Source organism: Ictalurus punctatus, chromosome 3, assembly GCF_001660625.3.
Source record: "Ictalurus punctatus breed USDA103 chromosome 3, Coco_2.0, whole genome shotgun sequence".
NCBI lineage: Eukaryota > Metazoa > Chordata > Actinopteri > Siluriformes > Ictaluridae > Ictalurus > Ictalurus punctatus.
In genome coordinates, this window is record NC_030418.2 from 26173100 (window position 1) to 26195421 (window position 22322).

The 22322-nt window shown below is 40.4% G+C and overlaps 2 protein-coding genes across 2 annotated transcripts; both read left to right on the forward strand.

Moving 5' to 3' along the window:
* Nucleotides 1-309: 309 nt before the first annotated feature.
* Nucleotides 310-13611, forward strand: synpo2la (synaptopodin 2-like a). Its single transcript, XM_017464980.3, has 4 exons — nt 310-642; nt 5758-5909; nt 6675-7381; nt 8695-13611. The coding sequence occupies exons 1-4, from the start codon at nt 541-543 to the stop codon at nt 11286-11288; spliced, it is 3555 nt and encodes a 1184-aa protein (XP_017320469.1). The 5' UTR covers nt 310-540; the 3' UTR covers nt 11289-13611.
* Nucleotides 13612-14970: 1359 nt separating this feature from the next.
* myoz1a (myozenin 1a) lies at nt 14971-21771 on the forward strand. Its single transcript, XM_017464479.3, has 6 exons — nt 14971-15186; nt 16633-16729; nt 18098-18285; nt 18375-18633; nt 18933-19116; nt 20607-21771. The coding sequence occupies exons 2-6, from the start codon at nt 16642-16644 to the stop codon at nt 20839-20841; spliced, it is 954 nt and encodes a 317-aa protein (XP_017319968.1). The 5' UTR covers nt 14971-15186; nt 16633-16641; the 3' UTR covers nt 20842-21771.
* Nucleotides 21772-22322: the final 551 nt, after the last annotated feature.

Genomic DNA, 22322 nt, shown 5'->3' on the forward strand with positions numbered 1-22322 from the left:
TTTGACACATTTGATAACATTTTATTTAGAAAGGCATCTATAATATTAAAACCTTTTTGACTCCAGCCGTCAAAAACAGTCTTACCTCTTACAATACAAAGCAGTTTTGTGGTAATATTGTGTTAACGTGTCTGTCATCCATTACATTTAGGACTGGGATGGTATTTTTAGTATGGTAATGCGCCCCTATTTTACCCCCTCCCCTCATCTCTGACATCAGTCTGCCTTGACTGACAGGACAAGTGTAGGCCCTCCCTTTAAGCAGTAGAGAATTCCACCATGTAAGCAGACATTGGTGGCAACCCTCTCCCTCCTTCTCCCTTCTTTACTGCTCCGCCCCATCACAAAGCTCCAGTTCAGGGAATGAGTGCAGGGCCTGAGTGTGACTTTGTGTGACTCGGGTTGGCAAACAGAAAGTCATCTCAGGAATATTACTGTAGCTGTAGGGTGAGTGCTCTTCTCTGAGGGCACCATGTAAAGATGAAGTGAGTGCCCTCTTCCCCAGACCTTCACCCTGAATCCAGGAGGCAACACAGAAGCATGGTGGTGGAGGAAATCACCATTGCGCTCTCCGGTGGAGCACCATGGGGCTTCAGACTTCAGGGGGGAGCGGAGCACCAGAGACCACTGCAGGTTGCCAAGGTATGGCTCATCTGAAGTCTGGCATGAATTATGATCCTCGCAAAGTATGTCCTAAGATACCTATTTTTATTCATCTGTTTGCAAGTCAGGCTACATGCTTATGCTTCAATTCCAAAACTTCATCCTTTGAACAATCCATGTGAGGCCAAAGATGAGACTGGAAGATTTGTGTCTGGACCGATAACACTGTGAACTTTTAATCTCCTAGAATGCACTGCAGTCTCATAGTAAATTACTGATGATATCCATTCTACTTTAATATATTCCTTTTCTAAAGTATTGTAGCTGTTGGTTTAAAATGATTTTAAAATACAGAGCATTTTGCCAAATTTATTTTTATTTTTTAAATATGATCTATAAGTGGGAATATACATATTGCTTTTTTTAAAAAAAATAAATAAATAAAAAATTATTAATATTTCAAACATCTCAGAGCATTAAAACATTTTGCAAACTTTTACAAACTTACTGCAGCACTCCACATTACTGGAATATTTCACAGGTGTTCATTTTCTCCCATTTTGGTGGTGTTCTATGTGAGCACAGGATTTCATTTCCTGTACTATGCACACAGTTAGAACTGTTGACCAAGCAGAACTGTATTGGATAGCAGGCTATTCTCGGATGTTCGAGAATATCATGCAAAGAAGCTTTCCCAAAGGGTATCGTCTTAATGTCAAGATATTTATTTCGTAAACAAAACTCGCCTTGGCTGTGTTTCTTCATTCTGTAAAGACTGTTAAAGTGATTCTTTTGTCTTTAGAGCAGGGGCTCACAAGCACTTTGGGTTTTAGACCCCTTTAACTGTAAACAAAATGTTTACTGACCCTGTCAATATGGATTTAGTTAAAAAGTTAAAAATATTAGGCTTATCGTTTGCATGTTTACAATAATATTCTGACTATTTACTGGATCACAGAGCATTTTAATTTAAGCATTTATTAAAACTGTCATTATCTAAATTGAGATTATTTATAAACCTACTTGTTTCTGAGAAATTAATTTTATTAAAACCATTCAAGCGACAGATCAACCAGGCTCATAACTTGATAATAAATCTAAGAAGTTGTGTCAAACATAGACCCCCTGACCATGCTACCCAGACCCCTCCCACACCCCAGTTTGAGTGCCAAGGTTTATATGAACATTTGCTTGTGAACTCAACTTGTCAAATTGTTAAATGTTTTGAACTGTTCAATCTTAATTTTTTTCTTATCCTCTTTTTACCCTGAACACACAGCCATTAATGTCTAAACCGCTGGCAACAACAGTGAGTACACCCCTAAGTGAAAATGTCCAAATTGGGCCCAAAGTGTCAATATTTTGTGTGGCCACCATTATTTTCCAGCACTGCCTTAACCCTCTTGGGCATGGAGTTCACCAGAGCTTCACAGGTTGCCACTGGAGTCCTCTTCCACTCCTCCATGATGACATCACGGAGCTGGTGGATGTTAGAGACCTTGTGCTCCTCCACCTTCCGTTTGAGAATGCCCCACAAGTGCTCAATAGGGTTTAGTTCTGGAGACATGCTTGGCCAGTCCATCACCATCACCTCAGCTTCTTTAGCAAGGCAGTGGTCATCTTGGAGGTGTGTTTGGGGTCATTGTCATGCTGTAATACATGCTGGGATCATGCTCTGCTTCAGTATGTCACAGTACATGTTGGCATTCATGAGTCCCTCAATGAACTGTAGCTCCCTAGTGGCGGCAGCACTCATGCAGCCCCAGACCATGACACTCACACCACCATGCTTGACTGTAGGCAAGACACACTTGTCTTTGTACTTCTCACCTGGTTGCTGCCACACGCTTGACACCATCTGAACCAAATAAGTTTATCTCATCAGACCACAGGACATGGTTCCAGTAATCCATGTCCTTAGTCTGCTTGTCTTCAGCAAACTGTTTGCGGGCTTTCTTTTGCATCATCTTTAGAAGAGGCTTCCTTCTGGGACGACGGCCATGCACACCAATTTGATGCAGTGGGCGGTGTATGGTCTGAGCACTGAATGGCGAGACCTGTTCTGAGTGGAACCTGTCCTGTTAAAACGCTGTATGGTCTTTGCCACCGTGCTGCTGCTCAGTGTCAGGGTCTTGGCAATCTCCTTATATCCTAGGCCATCTTTATGTAGAGTTCTTTTTTTTTAGATCCTCAGAGAGTTCTTTGCCATGAGGTGGCATGTTGAACTTCCAGTGACCTGTATGAGGGAGTGTGAGAGCGATGACACCAAATTTAACACACCTGCTCCCCATTCACACCTGAGACCTTGTAACACTAACAAGTCACATGACACCAAGGAGGGAAAATGGCTAATTGGGCAAAATTTGGACAGTTTCACTTAGGGGTGTACTCACTTTTGTTGCCAGCGGTTTAGACATTAATGGCTGTGTGTTGAGTTATTTTGAGGGGTCAGCGAATTTACACTGTTACACAAGCTGTACACTCACTACTTTACATTGTAGCAAAGTGTCATTTCTTCAGAGTTGTCACATGAAAAGATATAATCAAATTTTTACAAAAATGTGAGGGGTGTACTCACTTTTGACATACTGTGTATATATATATATATATATATATATATATATATATATATATATATATATATATATATATATATATATATATATATATATATATATATATATATATGTATGTAAAATATAAACTGCAACTGATTCCATGCTCAGACTCTGGCTTCAGGACGATTCTTGTGATGTTTTCTGCTTGTGTGGATGTTTCTAATCACATGGTCTGGTTTTCTGTATTTTAGGTTACTACTCAGTCTCCTTGTGCTTCTCCTCAGTCAGAACAGAGAGAACACCTGTAAACCAGCTATTCTGTAGAAAACCATGTCTCTGGTGTGTTGCAATATATAATCTCTACAAAGCCCGAGTGGACTGACTCACAGACTGATGGCCCATTTGCAATTAGGACTAATAATATGTTGAATGTACAACTTGGGCCTGAGTATTTTTAGACCCATCATTGAAGTTGTAATGTGTTTTACAGTAGGCATTATCTACTCAAATAGAAAGTGCAGAAATGACTGGCTTTATGTTTCCTGGTTTTATTTGGAATATAAATTTGAATACGAGTTTTATATATATATATATATATATATATATATATATATATATATATATATATATATATATATATATATATATATATAACACCAATTCCGTAAAAGATAATGGAACGGTATGATGGAAAAAAAAAACCCCAAACAAGAAAGAGTGATTTAAAATTCAATTCACCCTGTATTATATTGAAACCACATTATATGATGTTTTAATTTATTCATTTGCAAATCTGATGACTGAAACACACTCCAAAGAAGATGAGACAGCTGACTGTTAAACACTGTGTAACATCACCTTTTCTTTTAGTAACACTTATTAATCATTTGGGTGCTGAAGACACTAGTTAGTTAAGTTTAGCATGTGGAATTTTCCCCATTCAGCCATTATGCATTTCTTCAACTGGGCAACTGTACGGGGCCTTCATTGCCTTATTTTGCTCTTCATAATGCACCACATGTTCTCAATCGGAGACAGGTCAGGACTGCAGGCCTTGCTCACACCCGCACTCTCTGCTTACACAACCATGCGCTTGTAATCCAGGCAGAATGTGGTTTGGCGTTGTCCTGCTCTGGATGGCAGCATATGTTGCTCCAAAATGTGTACATATCTTTGTGCATTAATAGTGCCCTCACAGATGTGCAAGTTACCCATGCCATGACAGACGCTGGCTTTTGGACCTGACGCTGATAAAAGCTTGGATGGTCCTTTTCCTCTTTTGCCCAGGGAACATGACAGCTGTTTTGTTCAAAAACTATTTGAAATGTTGACTCATCGGACCACAAAACACGATTCCGCTGTGCTACTGTCCATCTCAGATGAGACCGAGCCCAGAGAAGTCGGTGGCGCTTCTGGACAGTGTTGATGTATGGCTTCTGTTTTACATAGTAAAGCCTTAACTTGCATCTGTGGATGCAGCGGCGAATGGTGTTGACTGACAAAGGTTTACTAAAGTAATCCAGAGCCCATGTCAGGATATCCATTACAGACTCATGACGGTTTTTAAGACAGTGACGTCTGAGGGATCAGATATCATGTGCATACAGAAGTGGTTTTCGGTCTTGCCCTTTACACACTGAGATTTGACCGGATTCCTTGAATCTTTTAATAATATTGTGCACTGTAGAAGGTGAAATGCCCAAAATCCTACCAATTTGTCTTTGAGGAAAGTTGTTCTCAAAGTGTTGGATTATTCGCTGACGCATCTGTTGGCAGATTGGCGAACCTTGACCCATCCTTGCTCTTGAAGGTCTAGGCCTTTTTTGGAGGCTACTTATATACTATGATTAGATGATTGCTTCACCTGATTCACATCACCTTCTTATATCAACTTGTCACATCGCTATTAGTCCTAAATTGCCTCGGCCCAACTATTTTTGGAACGTGTTGCGTGCATCAATTTCAAAATAAACGCTTACCTTCAAAAAACTATGCAGTTGATTAGGTAAAACATCAAATACCTTGTCTTTATATGTTTATAAGTCAAAGTACATTTACAAATCACTCCTCTTTGTTTTTATTAGCATTTTCCATACTGTCCCAACTTTTTCGGAATTGGAGTTTGCTGTATACATTACATGAAAGTAAGTAACTGAAAATAATTCTATATTTACCATTGTTTCTAAGGTGACTTTTCAGAAGTCTCGTTGTAGTGTATTAAAAATCCACTGAATGCCACCACTGTTGTTAATCACCTGAAGATGAACTCTGTGAAGGTAAACAGAGCTTCACATGATATTAGCACTAGGAAGTGAACATCAGTAAAAGACAAGTGGTATGTATAACATCAGTATGTAACTGCTTAAAAACACTACTTAGTTTTGTATCCATGGGATGCTCATTGTGTTGAGGTGTCCAATTTGGGGGAGGTTGTATCTGTCTGTAATAATGACCTCTTGTATTTTATTCTACTTTGGAAACCCCTCCCTCTTTTTGCTGTGAACTGATTCGGTCAGTCAAGCACCAAAGCAAGGGAAGCTGATTTTTAATATTCAGGTGTCCTGTCTATGGTTGCCATCTCCCGGTACTGGTGTAGGTGCGCAAGCGCAGCAAGGCATGCAGGGCTGGACTGCGAGAGGGGGATGAGCTGGTGTCCATCAATGAGAGCTCCTGTGAGCCTATGTCCCATGCTCAAGCCATGAACTTCATTGATAGCATCCCTGGATCACTGCGCATTCGGGTAAAGAGGTAAAACCTATCTTCTGGGACCATCACTGAGAAGCTCAGAGAAGAGCTTTTCTGAAGTACTATATATTATTCCAAGATTCACTGTATGGCCAAAAGTTTATGGACACCTGACCATTACACCCATATGTGTCTCCCCAAACTGCTGCCACAAAATTGGATGAACACAATTGTATAGGATGTCTCTGTATGCTGTAGCATTACAATTTCCCTTCACTGTAACTAAAGGGCCTAGCCAAAACTTGTTCCAGCATGACCATGAACCTATGCACAAAGCAACATCCATGAATGCATGGTTTGCTGAGGATGGACTGGAAGAACTTGAATGGCCTGCACAAAGCCCTGACCTCAACCCCACTGAACACTTTTGGGATTAATTGGAACGCCGACTGCAGCCCAGGCCTCCTCGCCCAGCATCACTGCCTGGCTTCATTAATGTTCTTGTGGCTGAATGAGCACAAATTCCCACATCCACACTCCACAAGCTAGTAGACAACCTTTCCAGGTAAGTGGGGGACTAAATCTGGAATGGGATGTTCAGAAAGTATGTATGGGTGTGATGGTCAGGTGCTCACAAACTTTTGGCCATACAGTGTAGAATGCACTTGCCATGTGATACCAAAATATGTACTTTAGTTAGGTAAACCTTTGGCATTATATTTGTGATATTGCTCATTTCAACAGCAAGCAGTTTTATCTATATAAAGGTTTCCAGGTGTTTTGTTGTGCTGTCACTTACCCTATTTTACCTCTTTACATGTGTGTCAGGGCACCGGCTGGATTCCAGTCGGTGGTTTTGGTAGCCCGAGCACCTTCTCCCCGCATCGATAAAGAGTACCGAGCTGCTCTAAAGGCCAAATCTCCATCCAGCTCCAAAGTGCAGCAGTCTAGTGTTCAACAAGCATACTACAGCTCATCGATGTCTCAGACTGTCCGCAGTGGCGTCACCTCCCCATTTGGCAGTGAGGCCTACTATGGAGAGATAGACAGTGATGCAGATGTGGCAGCCCATGACCGTCAACGTAAGCAGAAGCGCCGCAGCCCCAGTAACTCCCCAGGAAAAGCAGGCTACACTTCTCCTGAAATGGGAGAAGCCTCTGAGATGAGTGGCTATGACAGTGCACCAGATATCCAGGGCTACACCATGCTGGGGCATGGCTCTCAAGAGGGCACCCTGCCTGGCGTGGTTCGCCGTGAGGTGGTGTACCAGCCCCATCCATCTGGAGCCTGGTCCTCCCAGACCTCCACTGAGACCTCATCCATGAGTGCAGATGAGCAGAGTTCTCAGGACCTGGTATTGGAGGAGAACTGTGGGTCCCAGGAGCCTGCTAATGTACCACTGGTGTCTCCGGAGAGAGCGAAGGGGGCGCTTAGGCTGAGCTCCCATGTCCAGTTGGTACCCATGGTGGGGCCAGTTGATAAACCAGTGGACGAGGAGCTCACAAAAACCTACATGGATAAAGCAAAACAAGCCAGTGAGTATCTAAAACACTGGACCTTATAAGATCATTCTGTTACAAGAATCATATAACTGAAATGGATGACATGCAGAAGTGAGTCTCTTTATTGACAGTTAACTGCATCTTAGCAAGGACATTAAGGCGGGACTTGTAATCTGGTTCAATTACAAAATACCACTAGAGCAACTGTTTCTCCTTTATGTGTGGTTTGTGCATTTAATACCACTGTATGGCATTACAAAAAGACAATGTGATAAGCTACATGGAACCACTTGAGGAGAAAAGAGACAGATCTTTGAGTTGTGGCCAAGGATCTATATTTGTCCTGTGGCTGTGTGGATGAATAACCTGAGCGCTTCTTCGATAGGACTAGCCAAAGCATCTCCAGCTGCTCTCTGCTGTCAAATAGCAGAGTTATCCCTCTGCTGCTCTTACACTGCCATCTCATCTCCTTTTTTAAATTAGAACTGCTTTCTTACAATCTCTTTATTTAGATGAACACTTTTTTAATCATTTTTTGCTATTGCCATGTGAGAATGTTTCATTTCCTTATACTTATTACATTTGGTGGTGCCTACAGAATGCAACATTACAATACACAGACATGTCTGCAGTCATGTATTCAAGCACAACTATTTATAGGATCTGCACGTTGATACTTTTCAGATTTAACAGACAGGCAGAGTTATGACACTGATCATGGGGCCTAGGTGGAGAGTTGATTTGCTTATGAGTGCATCATCATCAGTTCGGTTTAATTACATAAGATAAAAAAGAAAAACAAATCCTAAAGTATAATGTACAAGGCATGCCACCAATGTTATATATGAAAATGTAGCACCTCATGCCCTTGGCTATTTGGAGAAGCAATGTTTCGGGAAACAAAAAAGGAAAAAAAAAATTCTGGCTAACCACCAAAGCAAGTCCTACCCATTAAGAGCAAACTCAAAGATTGTCAATGTTCTTTTGTTAATTTGATAAACCACAAGCCTGTAAAGCATATTTTTTCTGTAGTCATGGCATGGTGCTTATTGAATGGTCACAAATAGAATGTTTGTTTTTTTAAAACTCTTTGGGTTAGATCTGTTCAGTTAAGTCCAGGAGTACTGCATGAAGGGAAGGTTTATTTCAAACATTCCAGAAATGGTACTGTCTGAGAGTTTAATTCAAATAAGTAATCCACTTATATTTTATATACACTGTGCATGATAAATTTCCTTCAATAGAAAAGGTAACATAGTCTTTAAATTGACTTCGATACAGTGACTGCATGATCCAGGATAACTATATGTTGCAGCTTGTAATATGTGATTCTTTGTTTCATTTAGAATTGAACCGTGGTGATACACCTCAAGACAAGCAGGTGAAGGAGGCCCGGAAAAAGTGTCGCACCATTGCCTCTCTGCTGACTGACGCACCTAACCCCCACTCCAAGGGTGTCCTGATGTTCAAAAAACGCCGTCAGCGCTCCAAAAAGTACACATTGACTAGTTACGGTAGTGTAGATGAGGACATGCAAGAAGACTCTCAAGAGGAGGACGGCAACTTCCTTGGAAGTGAATCCGAGGTGGATGAGGAGGGGTTCAGTGCAGCACCTGATCCCACATGGGACAGTGACTACCTGGATATTCTGGAGAAGAGATCAGCATCTAGAGGCCTGGAAGGAAACGAAGCGAAGGATTCTCTGAGCGCTGGCCTGAGTGACACCACAGGGAGAGGGGCAAAGCTGTTTGAGCAGCAGAGGAAGAGAGCTAAGGATTATGACAAGAAAATTTCTGTCACTCAGGCACAACAGAGTCTGATACAGAGCCAAACCCAGCCTGAAATCCAAACACAAGAAATACAGACACAACCATCAAATTTGTCTGTACAGGTAAAACACCAAATGAAACTTGGAATCCAGCCACCACCAGTTCCACCAAAGCCCACCATACCACCAGAGCTGATGATGCAAGAGGAGGCTTGTGCTTTCAAGACACAAATCACAGGATCCCCACCTCAAGTAACCCCTTGCACTATTAATGAGCATACTGCCAGCATAACAGTACCAGTTCATACCCTGGTGCCTATGTCAGACCAACCAATAACTGCTGCATTGGCTACGATGCCTCCACCTACAGCTCCTCTGCCTGAGTTACCAGCTAGCTCAGTGTTGAACCGTACAGCTCGTCCATTTGCCCCCGGGTTCATCAGCCACAGAGCAGCTACAGCACCAGTCATGTTTCGCCCTAACATTGCTAAAAAGACTCCCAGGCCAGTCTCAGTGGCATTGATGGCTCCTCGTGCAACACCATCTGATGAGAAAGTTATAGATGTACCTTCAACCAGTTTCACAGTGAGCCAGATAAGTGCTGTTGTTCCTGCTGAGGTGTCCTCCACATTAATCCCTGTGCCCACTGAGCCTCTCCCATACCCTGCTACACCAGATCCTGCAGCCTCCCTTACTCCACATCCTCCTTCATCAATAGATAATATTCAGCCTTCTATCACACAGATTATAGTGCCTGATTCCTCTGTTCCTGCCAGTGTCATTACAGCTACTCCTCCTGCTGGTCTCACAGATCCCACTACCATAACCTCCATTGTATCCTCTCAGTCCACTGCCACTGAACCTTCAGTGATACCTGCTGCTCACAAAATTTCTACAGCACCTGCAACTCCGGTTAGCTCAATGACTCTTCTGCCTCCTGAAGGTTATCGAGAGAAAGCCACAGAGATAGCTCCTGTAGTGGGTGGGAAAACTGGCATCCTTCAGGAGGCTCGCCGCCGTAGTGCCAATAAGCCATTGTTCAAGGTGTTAGAGAGCAAGAAAAACTCACCCAATCCTGAGCTGCTGTCTATGGTACAGAATTTGGATGAGAGACATAAGCAAGAATACACGGAGCCTGTCTCTATTGCTCAGGATTCATACAACTTTGATGACAGGAGGGGACGGATCGCACCACCAGTGGCTCCTAAACCACGCATCATCCCAGAGATCTCTCAGATTCCTAAGGCAGAGGGTAAAGGTGCTGAGCTATTTGCACGAAGACAGAATCGCAGAGATCTCTTTGTGATAGATTCTCCTCAATCACACACTCAGCAGCAGCAGTATACACAGCCCCAGTCTGCTATGGCTATGATCCATCCATGTGAGCCTTCATCCTGGAAGTATTCTCCAAATGTCCGTGCTCCCCCACCCATTGGGTACAACCCTCTCCTGTCCCCTTCTTGTCCCCTGGGATTACAACGTGGAGGAGCAAAGAGTTCTGAAAGAAACTCCAAGGTGGGTAAGAGTGGTCATGGAATGCAGAAGGAAGGTATCAGGGCCATAGACTTCATGAGACGGCAGCCTTATCAACTCAACTCAGCCATGTTCAGATTTGGAGGTGACTCAAGCACACAGTCCATAGGTCCCTCCTACCAGAGGCAGCCACAGGTGGGTCACACCTTAACCCAACCCAGGGCAGTACCCGTGAAGGCAGCACGAGTGTATGAGATCAAACGCTTCTCTACTCCTACTCCTATGTCAGCTCCAACAATCAACCCTACAGTGATTGCCCCACGTGCACAAACCACTCTGGCTGAACCCCTGTGTCGCTCTGACATGACCTCCCCTACCCCATCACCTGTTTCTCCTCCACCTCAGCATGCACCTGTAACTACTGCCATGTCTACACGAGCTCCAGGTTTGCCAGAACTCCCTAAAATCTCTGCCACTCCCATATTTCTTCCTACCCCATACACACCCCAGGCTTCTCTTTCCAGCATGTCAAGCCTAAGTTGCAATGGTCTCCAGGCTACCAAACAGTTCAAGAGTGCTCCAGAACTAAGTTCCCTGCCACCAATCCCCCTGAAGCCTACAGTCCAGGCACCCAAGCCACGCTTTATTGCTACACGGGTGGGCATACAGCCTCATGTCTGGAGGCCTGGAGCTATGTAGAAATGAGGGAAACATTTAAAGAAAGATTCACTCCTTATCATTATTTATAAAACAACAATTCAAATACAGATACTGGGCGAAGGAGAATAACAACAAATGTATTGGTTTATTTGGAGTAATATGAAACTGACAAACCTTTAATAATTGAGACAAAAATTGACTGCACCCCATGCCTTCTCGCCTGACATTAGTGCCTGACCTCACTAATGCTCTTGTGGCTGAATGAGCAAGTCCCCACATTCAGGCTCCAAAACTAGTTTAAAGCCTTCCCAGAAGAGTGGAATGGGGACTAAATCTGTAATGCGAAGATCAACAAGCACATATGGGTGTGATCGTCAGGTGTCTACAAACCTTTGGCCATATAGTATATTTATAAATTAACATGTCTTGTTTAAAAACACTGGTTTCTGAGTATTCAGAATTTTAGTCTGGTACTGAATTTATTGTACCATCATATAGAATGTACAAAATGCCCTATATAATTATCATTCTTTGTTTAGCACCCAGGTATAAAACCTAAAGATACACACCACAGTATATATAAGACTGGCTATATCCAAGTTACTCCATCACAGTGTTTTTAGCCTTTCAATATGCATCTCATAATAGAGATGTGCTCCACACTGTAGTCCATGTACGATAATCTTTCAGAAATGTCAGCAGTGTTTTGAGCAGAGCAGAAAAAGCTTATTATTAAACGCAACAAACCCCTTACCAAGAGTCTTAGAAGAATTGCAGATAAGGTACTGAAAAAGAACACCACAGTGGAGAACTGATTAAACTGACCATAAAGAAATATCATTGGGATTTGAGTTGTTTGATGACACATTATCAAAGCTACTCACAGTCAAATCTATTATTATGGCACCTATCAATAGAATGATCAAACTACTATATAAAATGAATGTTTTTTCGCTATTTACATGTTCTACTAACATCTGGAGAAAACACTTACCTTTCCCTAAAGATTATCAGTTATTAACAGAAATAAAGGGGACCGCAAACAATGAGAAACCCTTATAGCCGCTATAAAATATGGTGGTGGATCAGTGATGCATTTAGGCTGTTTTATATAGTCCTGTGTTCAAACTATACAGCATACTCATATATTATATATAGTATACTAATATACTCATATATTAAAACAAAAAAAATCACTCACTGTGTACTTTATTCATTTTATATATTCATTTTTGCTAATTATCATGAACGGTGCCAAAGTTTTGGAGTTGACTGTAAACTTCTATCTGTGGGGTCTTTTTGCTGGGACCAATAAGCTTTATTAATGTTTGAAAATGAAATGGAACTGCAAGGCGCTGGAAAAAGGAATAAGGTAAGCTGGATCCCTGCTTCTCATAAACCAATCAGAAATTATATCTGTCCTGGCAGACCCTGGAAGGAACAGGTGCATGAGTGTCACAGCCTATTTGTGGGAGCAACGTAAACAGCAAACCAACATTATCCAAACGGGCTCTAGCGCTTATGTCTCACTCGCATTGTAATAAACAAATAAAATGTATTTAATAAACATGTGGCTTTAAGAGCTCAAACTAGCAGTGTTAAAGGTTATGTGGGCAAGACAGTCCAAGAGATGGGTTTGAAGAGCCTTCCAATTAGTTCTGTGTTCTTATATAAGCAGTTACACCAGGCATACAAAGTGACCACTCTACAGGACTTTTACATGCTTATTAACTAGATCACTGGAATTAGACATAAGGATTTTGTTGTCAGTCGTGTTGTATTTTGGGTGCTTTGAGATGATGATATATTCCCAGCTAGTTGATTGTAACTTGAGGTGATATTTGAGTGTGAGCTCCCAAAGCCACTAGTGAGAGAAAGGTAAGCAGAAAGCTAAGATGATCTGTTAGGGTTATCAAGGCAGCACTGATGGAAAAAGTAGCAAGTAGTACAGGAACTCATTACAGGAGCGTATTATACTACTCAATGTATGAGATGATGAGAGAATAAATGATGAGGTACTATGGATAAACATTATGTTCCTCAAGGCATATTTAACTTTGAATAGACTTACCATAAACCAATATAACTAGTGTTGAACATGTCACATAATGCACTTGTGTTTATTTTCTGCCTATATTGATTTATGCACTCTTCTGTAAACTATGCACGAAAAGCTTGATCGTAATCATTGCACTAACATATTAATGATAGTAGACTGTGGTGAGGATCTGATTGTTATATCATTTGATTAGTAGAATCTTGGGTAAATGGGTGTGTGTGTATATGCCACAGTGATGGTGAACTGAATGACTTATGATGAAAAGATGTATTTTTCAAGAAATAAAAATAAACTCGAACCCTTCTCATCGACTCTAATTTCGTGCACCACACTGCCCCCTAGCCATAGCTTTGGTATTACAGTTCACTACAGCAAGATTTGCACAGAGTAAATTAGATAAATAGCCTGACTGACCACACGGGGGAGACCTTTCCCCATTTGTCAACTGATGATATACAGTGCAAACAACTTGGCCTGATACACTAAAAACTTAAAAATAGCTCTCTCTGATTTTGAGGGAAAAAAATCCATAATCTCTCATAGATAGGTCATAGAGTATGATCATAGAGTATAGAGACCAAATACTGTATATACAGTTCAAAGGCAACATCACACTGAAATGAGCACTTACACACTTTATACGCCTAGTTTTATTATAACCATATAAAAACCATGGTAACTTTGCTTGAATATGTTGGAATTTAATTTGAATTTAAATAAACTTAAATAAAATTTAAGTGTACTCAAATTAAAGCTCTTTGTCTATGACCGGTGGTCAGCACAATACAAAGTAGGAAAGAGCTATTCACAGTTAAATGCTGAAGCTAAAACTGGCATCATTCTCATCCTATATTTAGGGCTGTTAATGTTCATCTACTTTTTCAGCTTTCCTTTTATTAACCCAGTATTATATTTGAATATGGTCATTTAACTTTCTGAATTTCCAAAGAAAGAATAGTTCTTCACCAGGTTAACTCTGTTATTACTGTAGAAATCTGCTTTCTCTCAGCTTCATGGTGGCAGAATTAAAAATGTAGGTCACATCTTACACTGTCAATTTACCTTTTATTTTTATTTATTTTTTTTGCACTGGTGTCTTCCATATAGAACTGTTCTGTTGTCATGCCTAGTTAGCATACACTGTACTGTTTGTTTATTGTCCTGTGGATTTATTGTACACTTTTGCACTCGCCTCACACTGGCATTTGTATTTGCACTTCGTGTAGTCCTGTATACAGTGATACTGCCTTGTTGCTCCAAAGTCCTGAAGAAATTACTTTTTTTTTTTTTCAGCGTATACAAGTTATATAGATGAATAACAATAAAACCGATGTGACTTAACCGTGACTGTGAATAATTGAGTAATGGGCAGAGTTAGAAATGCAGACAAACAAAAACCCTATTATCATATTTAAAGATCATGTGGTCACAGGTCACTGGCCTGCTGTATGGATGTGAAAAGGTGAAAACCTTTCCTGGGGAAGAAGCTAATTAATGCAGGAGGAAGTAGGACAAATCTACTGCCACCCTCAATATTTGGAGCAGTCCTTGCTGTCAGACTATTTGATAACTACACTCTCTCTCTCTCTCCTGCTATATTTAGCATCATGAAGCATCTGCAAGAAAGATATTAGCCTCTTGATATGACCATCAACGCTTGCAGCCTGAGACCCCCCTCAATCCCCTGCTCTGTCATACACTCCACGTCTTCCTCCCCCCTCTTGATTTGCTATCCAAGTCCTGACTGGATTTTGCACTCCCCAGGATCTTGGTCCAGCCACAGGTCAGCGACACCCTGGGATTTATAAACTTTTGATTGAATCAGAAGTTTTGCCTCTTCCACTTGAGACCACTTCTGTACAGGAGTTTAGAACCCAGGTGAGTGGATCACAGTGTGTGGGCTCTTCCTTTGCATGCACCGTTTAATAGTTTATTGGCTGCAGAGATTATATTAAACCATTAAAAAAATATATATAGTACTCCTTGTGAAAGAGTATCATGATTAGAGACAGCCATGCAGTGTTTAATGTGTATGATTTTATAAAGATTTCACTGCCAACTTTAGGAAAGGATTCATATCAGATTTTGGTTCCATGTTTAAAGGCGCAGGCAGTGAGAGAGGGAATGTGCTGAGCCGCCCTCTACATTGCCTGGCTGTTGATTTTATATGGAGTGTAAAGCCTGGAATATCCAGCTGGGGCAACTTGAGCTGAGTGCTGCACAGGTTGCCAGTGTTTTACAAGTATAACAACATCTTTCCCATATCCCCCCAGCTTAGACTCACTTGCCCAACTTTTATATCAAAATGTGCCATTTCTGTAGAGTTGGATAAGTATTGTTGCACTTGAATTTGTGAGAGACTGAAGTCCGCTGTCACGTCTGTGACGCCACCACTCGCTGCTAAAAGGTCTTCAAAATGGCATTTAAAAATAGCTGGAGTAGATTGAATTACAGACAAGTGAATGCAATGTTTGCTATTAGCAGAGTCTTGAGTTGAAAGAGATACTGTATCTTACATGAATTTAAAATGTTATATGATTTATAACATATATAGACGATTCACAGAAGAGCTATGCCCCATGTATGAGGCAAGAGGAGACTCCCAATATACAACCATAAACTTGTGGGTACAGATATTATATGAGACTTTTATTCTTCTACACAAAAAGGCCAATCAGACTAAAAGCAGTGGGGTGGTTATACGTTTTCCTTTCTCAGGCTTCAGTGTGGAAACTGTGGAATGTGAGGTCATATGCACACAGACATGAAGTGTGTCCAACACCCTGCACTGCTGCGGTTATACTACTACAGCAGCACTGCAGTCACCAGATGGTGCAGCACTCCTGATTAACTCCTAAAGAATATTTTTCTTATGATTGATAGTGTGAGACTTGGAGATGAACTGAGATCAACTTGATCAGACTTTTCTTGTTTTTTCACAACACAAGAAACCGGGACAAAACCAATATATTTTATTCTATCAATGTTTAAGTTTTTTTTTTTTTTTTTTTTTTAAACCATCTGAGAGATATGGTATGGTAACATGGTGTATCACTTTAGGCAAATAAACTAGTATAAGGTAAAGCCTGGTATGTTTATCATACATTTTTACTTTGACTCTTAGATTTCACAAACTAATATCTCTAAACACTTCTAAAGTTAAACTTTTAAAACACTTCTATTTCCACAATATCTAATATCAAATTAAAGGAAACAATTCTCAGTAATTAACTCCTAAGACAATTTGATTAAATGTTAAACTGAGTGTTGCCTATTTAACGATTACATTCTATCTTATCACTTTTGTTTGGCCCGTTTCCCCAGTTTGGAGTCATGCCTCTCGCTGGAACACCTGCCCCTCCCAACAAGAGGAAAAAAACTGCAAAAATCATCACTGACCTCTCACATATCACTCAGAATGGTGAGACTCCTAAAGATGTCATCTCTGACTGTAACGCACATTGAGAAACACTGCTGAGGATTCATGTAATAGAGCCACATATTTATTTCAAATGAAATTTCACATAGTATAAAGCTTGCAAAATATTTGGGAAGGCATTAACACTCCTCATGAATAGAAATAATGCATTCTGAAGTTGAATCTACAGTGAGTAATACTGAGGTTAGTGAAGAGACTTTCATGTGGTATGTTTTTTATGTTCATGTTTGTTCAGCTCACCTCAGCTGTGAAATACTCGCTGTGAGAGCCAATATGGGGGGGGTTGTATTATCAGTAGAGCACAACAATGTATTTAACCACAGGGCCTTTGATTCTGTGGCAGGCCAGACAGTGAATCTCTCCATGACTAAACAGTCAGGTCAATCTGGAAGATGGAAAAAAAACCTGTATTTATAATAATGTTAATTTGTGGGAGACAGTCAAAGTTTCAGGGCTTGTCACTGACGTTCTGCATGGCTATAACTTACAGTATATGGCCTAATGAGGCAAAGATTGCCACACAGAGAAACACTTAGCCTACAGACTTCACAGCAGAAATGGCAGCTGTCTTTTAATTATCACAGAAGTGCCTCTCACATCCACACAGGGGCTTAACTCCTGCTGAAAATACTTTAAACAAGATCCACAGGGAAATTAAAATAGTCAACATGTTTTTTACTTTTTCTCTTTCTCTACCTTGTTACAATATATTCCTGTTATGGTTTTGTAAGGAAAAATGGTGCACATGGGATTACCTCTTCATTGAAGCATTTATCTGTGTTTCATTATTCATTAGGTGTCTGTTTTATGTTTGTGCTTGAGCCAAATCATTTTTACGTGATGAAATGATCATCCTATCCTAATTTGCAGTTCCATCATGTATGAACCAGTTGTTAGATCACTGATGTGTAAACTGGTCTAAAAACTGGAAAGTCCTGCTTACCTACATATCAAGTTGCTTCCTTTGTATGACACTGAATCCTGGTTGATGCTTTTCCAGGAAAGTTCATATACAGGGCAAATAAGAAAATATATAAGATCAAATCTGTGAACAAACATGACTTTAGGCACATCATGTGAGTTTACTGAACGTGGAAGGGATAAAAATATACAAAGGATCCGCTGATCACAGTTTACAGAGGTTATGATGATGGCAATCAGTTTAACCTGAATTGCAATGATTGGGCATGTTGATTACTTTAACATCTAAAGGTATTTTCTATCAAGGATATTAGAACATCGCAGTGGTTGAGAAGATTTTAGAAAACAGGGCATGCTCAATATTAGCTATATTCAGACTAGGACAAAGAATTGTGGGATATAACTATTCATCTCTGCCTGCTCCCTCAGAGTATGAGTCCGAGCCTGAGGCCTCCGAGTTTGACTTGGGGACGAAGATCAGCACACCCAAAGACGTAATGCTGGAGGAACTGTCCCTGCTCAAAAACAAGGGCTCGAAGATGTTCAAAATGAGGCAGCTGCGTGTGGCGAAGTTCATCTATGAGAACAACCCTGATGTCTTCAACAGTGACTCTATGGTGAGAATAATCATGCTCCACGGAGTACACACTACGTACTGAATGTGCGCATTTGTACCCATTTACATGTCTGAGATCTCTTCTCGCAGGATAACTTCCAGAAATTTGTCCCTGGCATTGGGGGTCAAATGGTGGATGTTGGTGGACGTCTGGTCGGTGGACATCTTGTTGGTGGACAAATAGTTGGTGGACATTTAGTTGGTGGAGTTGGGCATGCACCTGTGCCTCCTCCCAAACCAGGTAGCCGAGGTACAGGGGCAGGAAGTGGAGTTGGTGCAGGAGGAACAGCTGGCGGAGTGGGTGCAGGGGCAGGCGAGAGTGCTGGCTCATCAGCTGATGGCTCACAGAGTGAGTAGTAGAGAAGACTCCAGATGGTGGCCTCCATACACCAGCCAGATCAGTTATACTCACTTCACTTCCACTCTTAATGTGGGGCTAAAGGTTTTGTTTGTATAATGTAGGTGACATTAGTTTGCCTGCATAAGGCTACAGCTCATTCTTTACTGAATGCTTACACACTTGATTCAGTTTGGAAAACAATAAATTGTAGTAGCTCCAGAACTCTTCTTTACAGAATTCATCATCTGGGGCTGTAACCCGCCTTCTTTTCACAGCTTCTGTTTCTATCTGGTTGAATATCTCCACAGGTGCACAAAGCACTAAAGCTGCTGCTTTAGCAAATGAGAACAAAAGAAAGGAATACATGAAGACGTATGTATCACCCTGGGAAAAAGCCATGAAGGGAAACGAAGAGCTTGTATCTACTATGAAGCCATTCATGCCAGGACCCTGTGTTCATGGAGACCTGCCAAAATATAAGAGTTTTAACAGGTGCCACACTATTATATATCTGTTATTCACGCTACCTGCTAGGATCTCAAAATTGCTACTGATAATATAACAAATATAACAAATAACTGTCATGACAACTGACAACCATGCTGGAAAACCCCCCCAATAGAAACCCTCATAGAATTTGTAATGGTTATAATGGTTATACTGGGAATTGTTTTGGTTTTAATGGAAACTGTAATGGTCCCTGTGGGTCTCTACTAGTAATTTGTTGCCTTCTATTGGTGGCATGGTATGTCTAGTGGATACCATTAAGGACCAACAAGGGGAATGGTTTTAATGGTTAGTCTGTGGTCTGTAATGGTATTTGTAGTGGAAACCATTTCTATTGGTTCTTTTATTAAGCAGGGGAATAGTTAATATTAGGTATGTTTAGCGCTCTCCATTAATACAAAAGCCAACAAATAAATATTGTTTATGTGAGAATTTAACTTTTTGCAAAATCATTGTGAGCTCTAACAAAACTTTTGACATGGGAAGGCATATTAGTTATGGAAATTTTGGCTTTTGCTTCCCAGTGAGTGAGAACATTCAGCTCAGCTCAGCAATGAGAGCTGATTCTTTTGGCTCGCACATGACTCATTTCTGGGGGGTTTTCTTCCAAAACCAGACAATTTTTGGTGTTTACTTACTGTATATTTAAACTGCTCAATAAAATCTCATTGCTAGTAATAAAATAGCATTATACTCTGTGTTGCGTTAGTTATAAACATCTAAATCTGTAAAAAGAGCTAGATGTTACACAATTTCATTGACTAAACTACATTCCTACGTTAATATAAGTATTAGTTTTGCTAGATCATGCTCTACATCATTATCCTGTGCCCAACAATGTAAGTTTCGCTGGAAAAATTTCAATCACTCTATTGTAAAGTTACACTGTGTGTGATTAACAGCACCGGAGAATCGTGAATACAGAATACTGAGAAGTTTTCAGTTTGAGCAAAACAGCACAAATTTGTTTTGTCCTGATTTAAAAAGAAAAGTCTCTTCATAAATGAGATTCGGAACCCACAGTTCACTTAAAAGAGTCGACTCAAAGAGTCGACTCATTCGCGAATGACACATCCCTATGTTTGTGGGAAATATGGAGGCTAGCTTATGACTGAGGCTAATGAATTAGTTAGCTAGCACAGAGCCGTTAAGTCAATGTAAAAACAAAAAAACAAAACAAGTCATAATAGCAGTAGAAACAAGACAAAACTGTAGGGTATACCATCATTTCCCTCAGATGTGTTGGTAGATTCTTAAGAAAAGATGAGCATCATTTCACTATAATTACATGCAGCATTGATGCAAACCAATCTTTCAAGGATTCCAGCATAAGAAGAAATTTTAATAATAATTATGTCACAACTTAACTCAAATTAAAAACTTTCGTCTGAATTCCAGAAGAGTGTAATATGAAGGTAACATCACATTGTATTTTGAGGCAAACACAAACCATCTTACCCATTCTCCTCCTTTAGGACGGCTACGCCCTTTGGTGGCTTTGAGAAAGCTTCTCAGCTGATGACCTTCCAGTTGCCGGATATTGAGGCAGCAGCAGAGCAGCTGGAGCCTGCAGTGGTGTACCACCATGACATACACTCAAGACCCTCCTTTAACCGCACTCCCATTGGCTGGGTGGGCAGCGGAGACACAAGCAACGTCCACCTGCAGATTGATACCATGCCATTCGACGGGGAGACTGATGAGCTGTGAGGAGCAAACATCTTAGTCCTTCAAAAAGCTCACTCTATAACCACTTCCCTATACCTGCTTTGCAATTCTTTCTTTCTTTCTTTCTTTCTCTCTCTTTCTCTCTCTCTCTCTTTCTCTCTCTCTCTCTCTCTCTCACACACACACACACACACACACACACACACACACACACACACACACACACACACACACACACACAGTGCTTCCATATATGTCATTAAAAATATATTGTATTGAAATATGTGCTTCAATATCAATGGATGCCTGTGTGTGAACTCAGTCCTGACCCATGTATCCATGTGTCCTGATTCATCCACTGTTCAAAGTGGGATACATGGTTGCGAGACTGAAAATGTATGTGTAAGTAAAGAAAATGTAAAGACGACTGCCAACAAAATTATTATGGCTACAATCAAACTGAGTCTTAGAGTCTTAATGTACTAATTTGACAAATCTCTTGTCCATCTGTGCCTTTTACGTTCAAAATCCTGCCATGCACATGTGCTGTGATGAGATTTATGTGTTGATAAGTGAGTACCAAATTATCACTCAAGAATTCTAGTGCAGAACATCCAGTACTAAAATGTGGTTAATTAAGTTAACTAATCACCTGATCTTCACTGGAACTTGTTCAGCTCCAGTCAAGTGTAACAGAGGAAAGTATTTACTTTAGATTTACATGTATTAATTTAGCAGACGCTTTTATGCAAAGCGACTTACAAATGAGGAAATACTTCAAATTTAGTTTCGAAGCTGTTTAAGTAAGTGAAAGACATCTTGGCTTGATGTTGAGGATGATGATGATGATGATGATGATGATGATGCGAGAATGCTATATGTTTCCCTACTGTTGTTTGGCATGTTGATATAATGAATTATAAGAGTTTAGCACCACCCCTACTTAATAAATATTTGATAGCTGACGGTTAATTTGTCTTTTTCTGTTCTTTCTGTCACAGGCTGAGATTTTCATAAGTTTAAGAAGAAAATAAATGGAAAAATAGATATGCTATAATACATTGCACATTTCCTATTATTATTATTATTATTATTATTATTATTATTATTAATAATAATAATAATTATTATTATTATATTTTAATAGTTGTGTTAATTGTAGTCTATAATAGAATAGCGTTATTGCACTCTACATGTACAATAACATTTGGTTTTATTGGTGTTCAGATGTGTATGTAAAATATTAAGAATCACAGTCTATGATCTTACCAGGTATACATCTACACATGTGCTAAGTTGCAAGATAAGGAATAAATGCAATACACATCAGCTTAGCAGGTGTTCATGCATGTGATGCATACTGTGTACTGCTTAATGTATAAAAATGCACTGCAAGATACATTCTCTTTTAAGCCCATAAGGAGTTTCACATAATTAAGCTATCATGTTTCCGAGTACGGTTTCCTTTGAGCATGGGTTTGGTTCACAGCTCCAGGGTTCCCCAGTTCAATCCTGAGCTTGTG

Coding starts and splice junctions, on each gene's coding strand:
- myoz1a (XM_017464479.3), top strand. CDS start 16,642: ATGCCTCTCGCTGGAACACCTGCCCCTCCCAACAAGAGGAAAAAAACT. Junction 18,286..18,374: donor TCTTCAACAGTGACTCTATG/GTGAGAATAATC, acceptor CTCTTCTCGCAG/GATAACTTCCAGAAATTTGT. Junction 18,634..18,932: donor ATCAGCTGATGGCTCACAGA/GTGAGTAGTAGA, acceptor ATATCTCCACAG/GTGCACAAAGCACTAAAGCT.
- synpo2la (XM_017464980.3), top strand. CDS start 541: ATGGTGGTGGAGGAAATCACCATTGCGCTCTCCGGTGGAGCACCATGG. Junction 643..5,757: donor GACCACTGCAGGTTGCCAAG/GTATGGCTCATC, acceptor GTACTGGTGTAG/GTGCGCAAGCGCAGCAAGGC. Junction 7,382..8,694: donor GGATAAAGCAAAACAAGCCA/GTGAGTATCTAA, acceptor TGTTTCATTTAG/AATTGAACCGTGGTGATACA.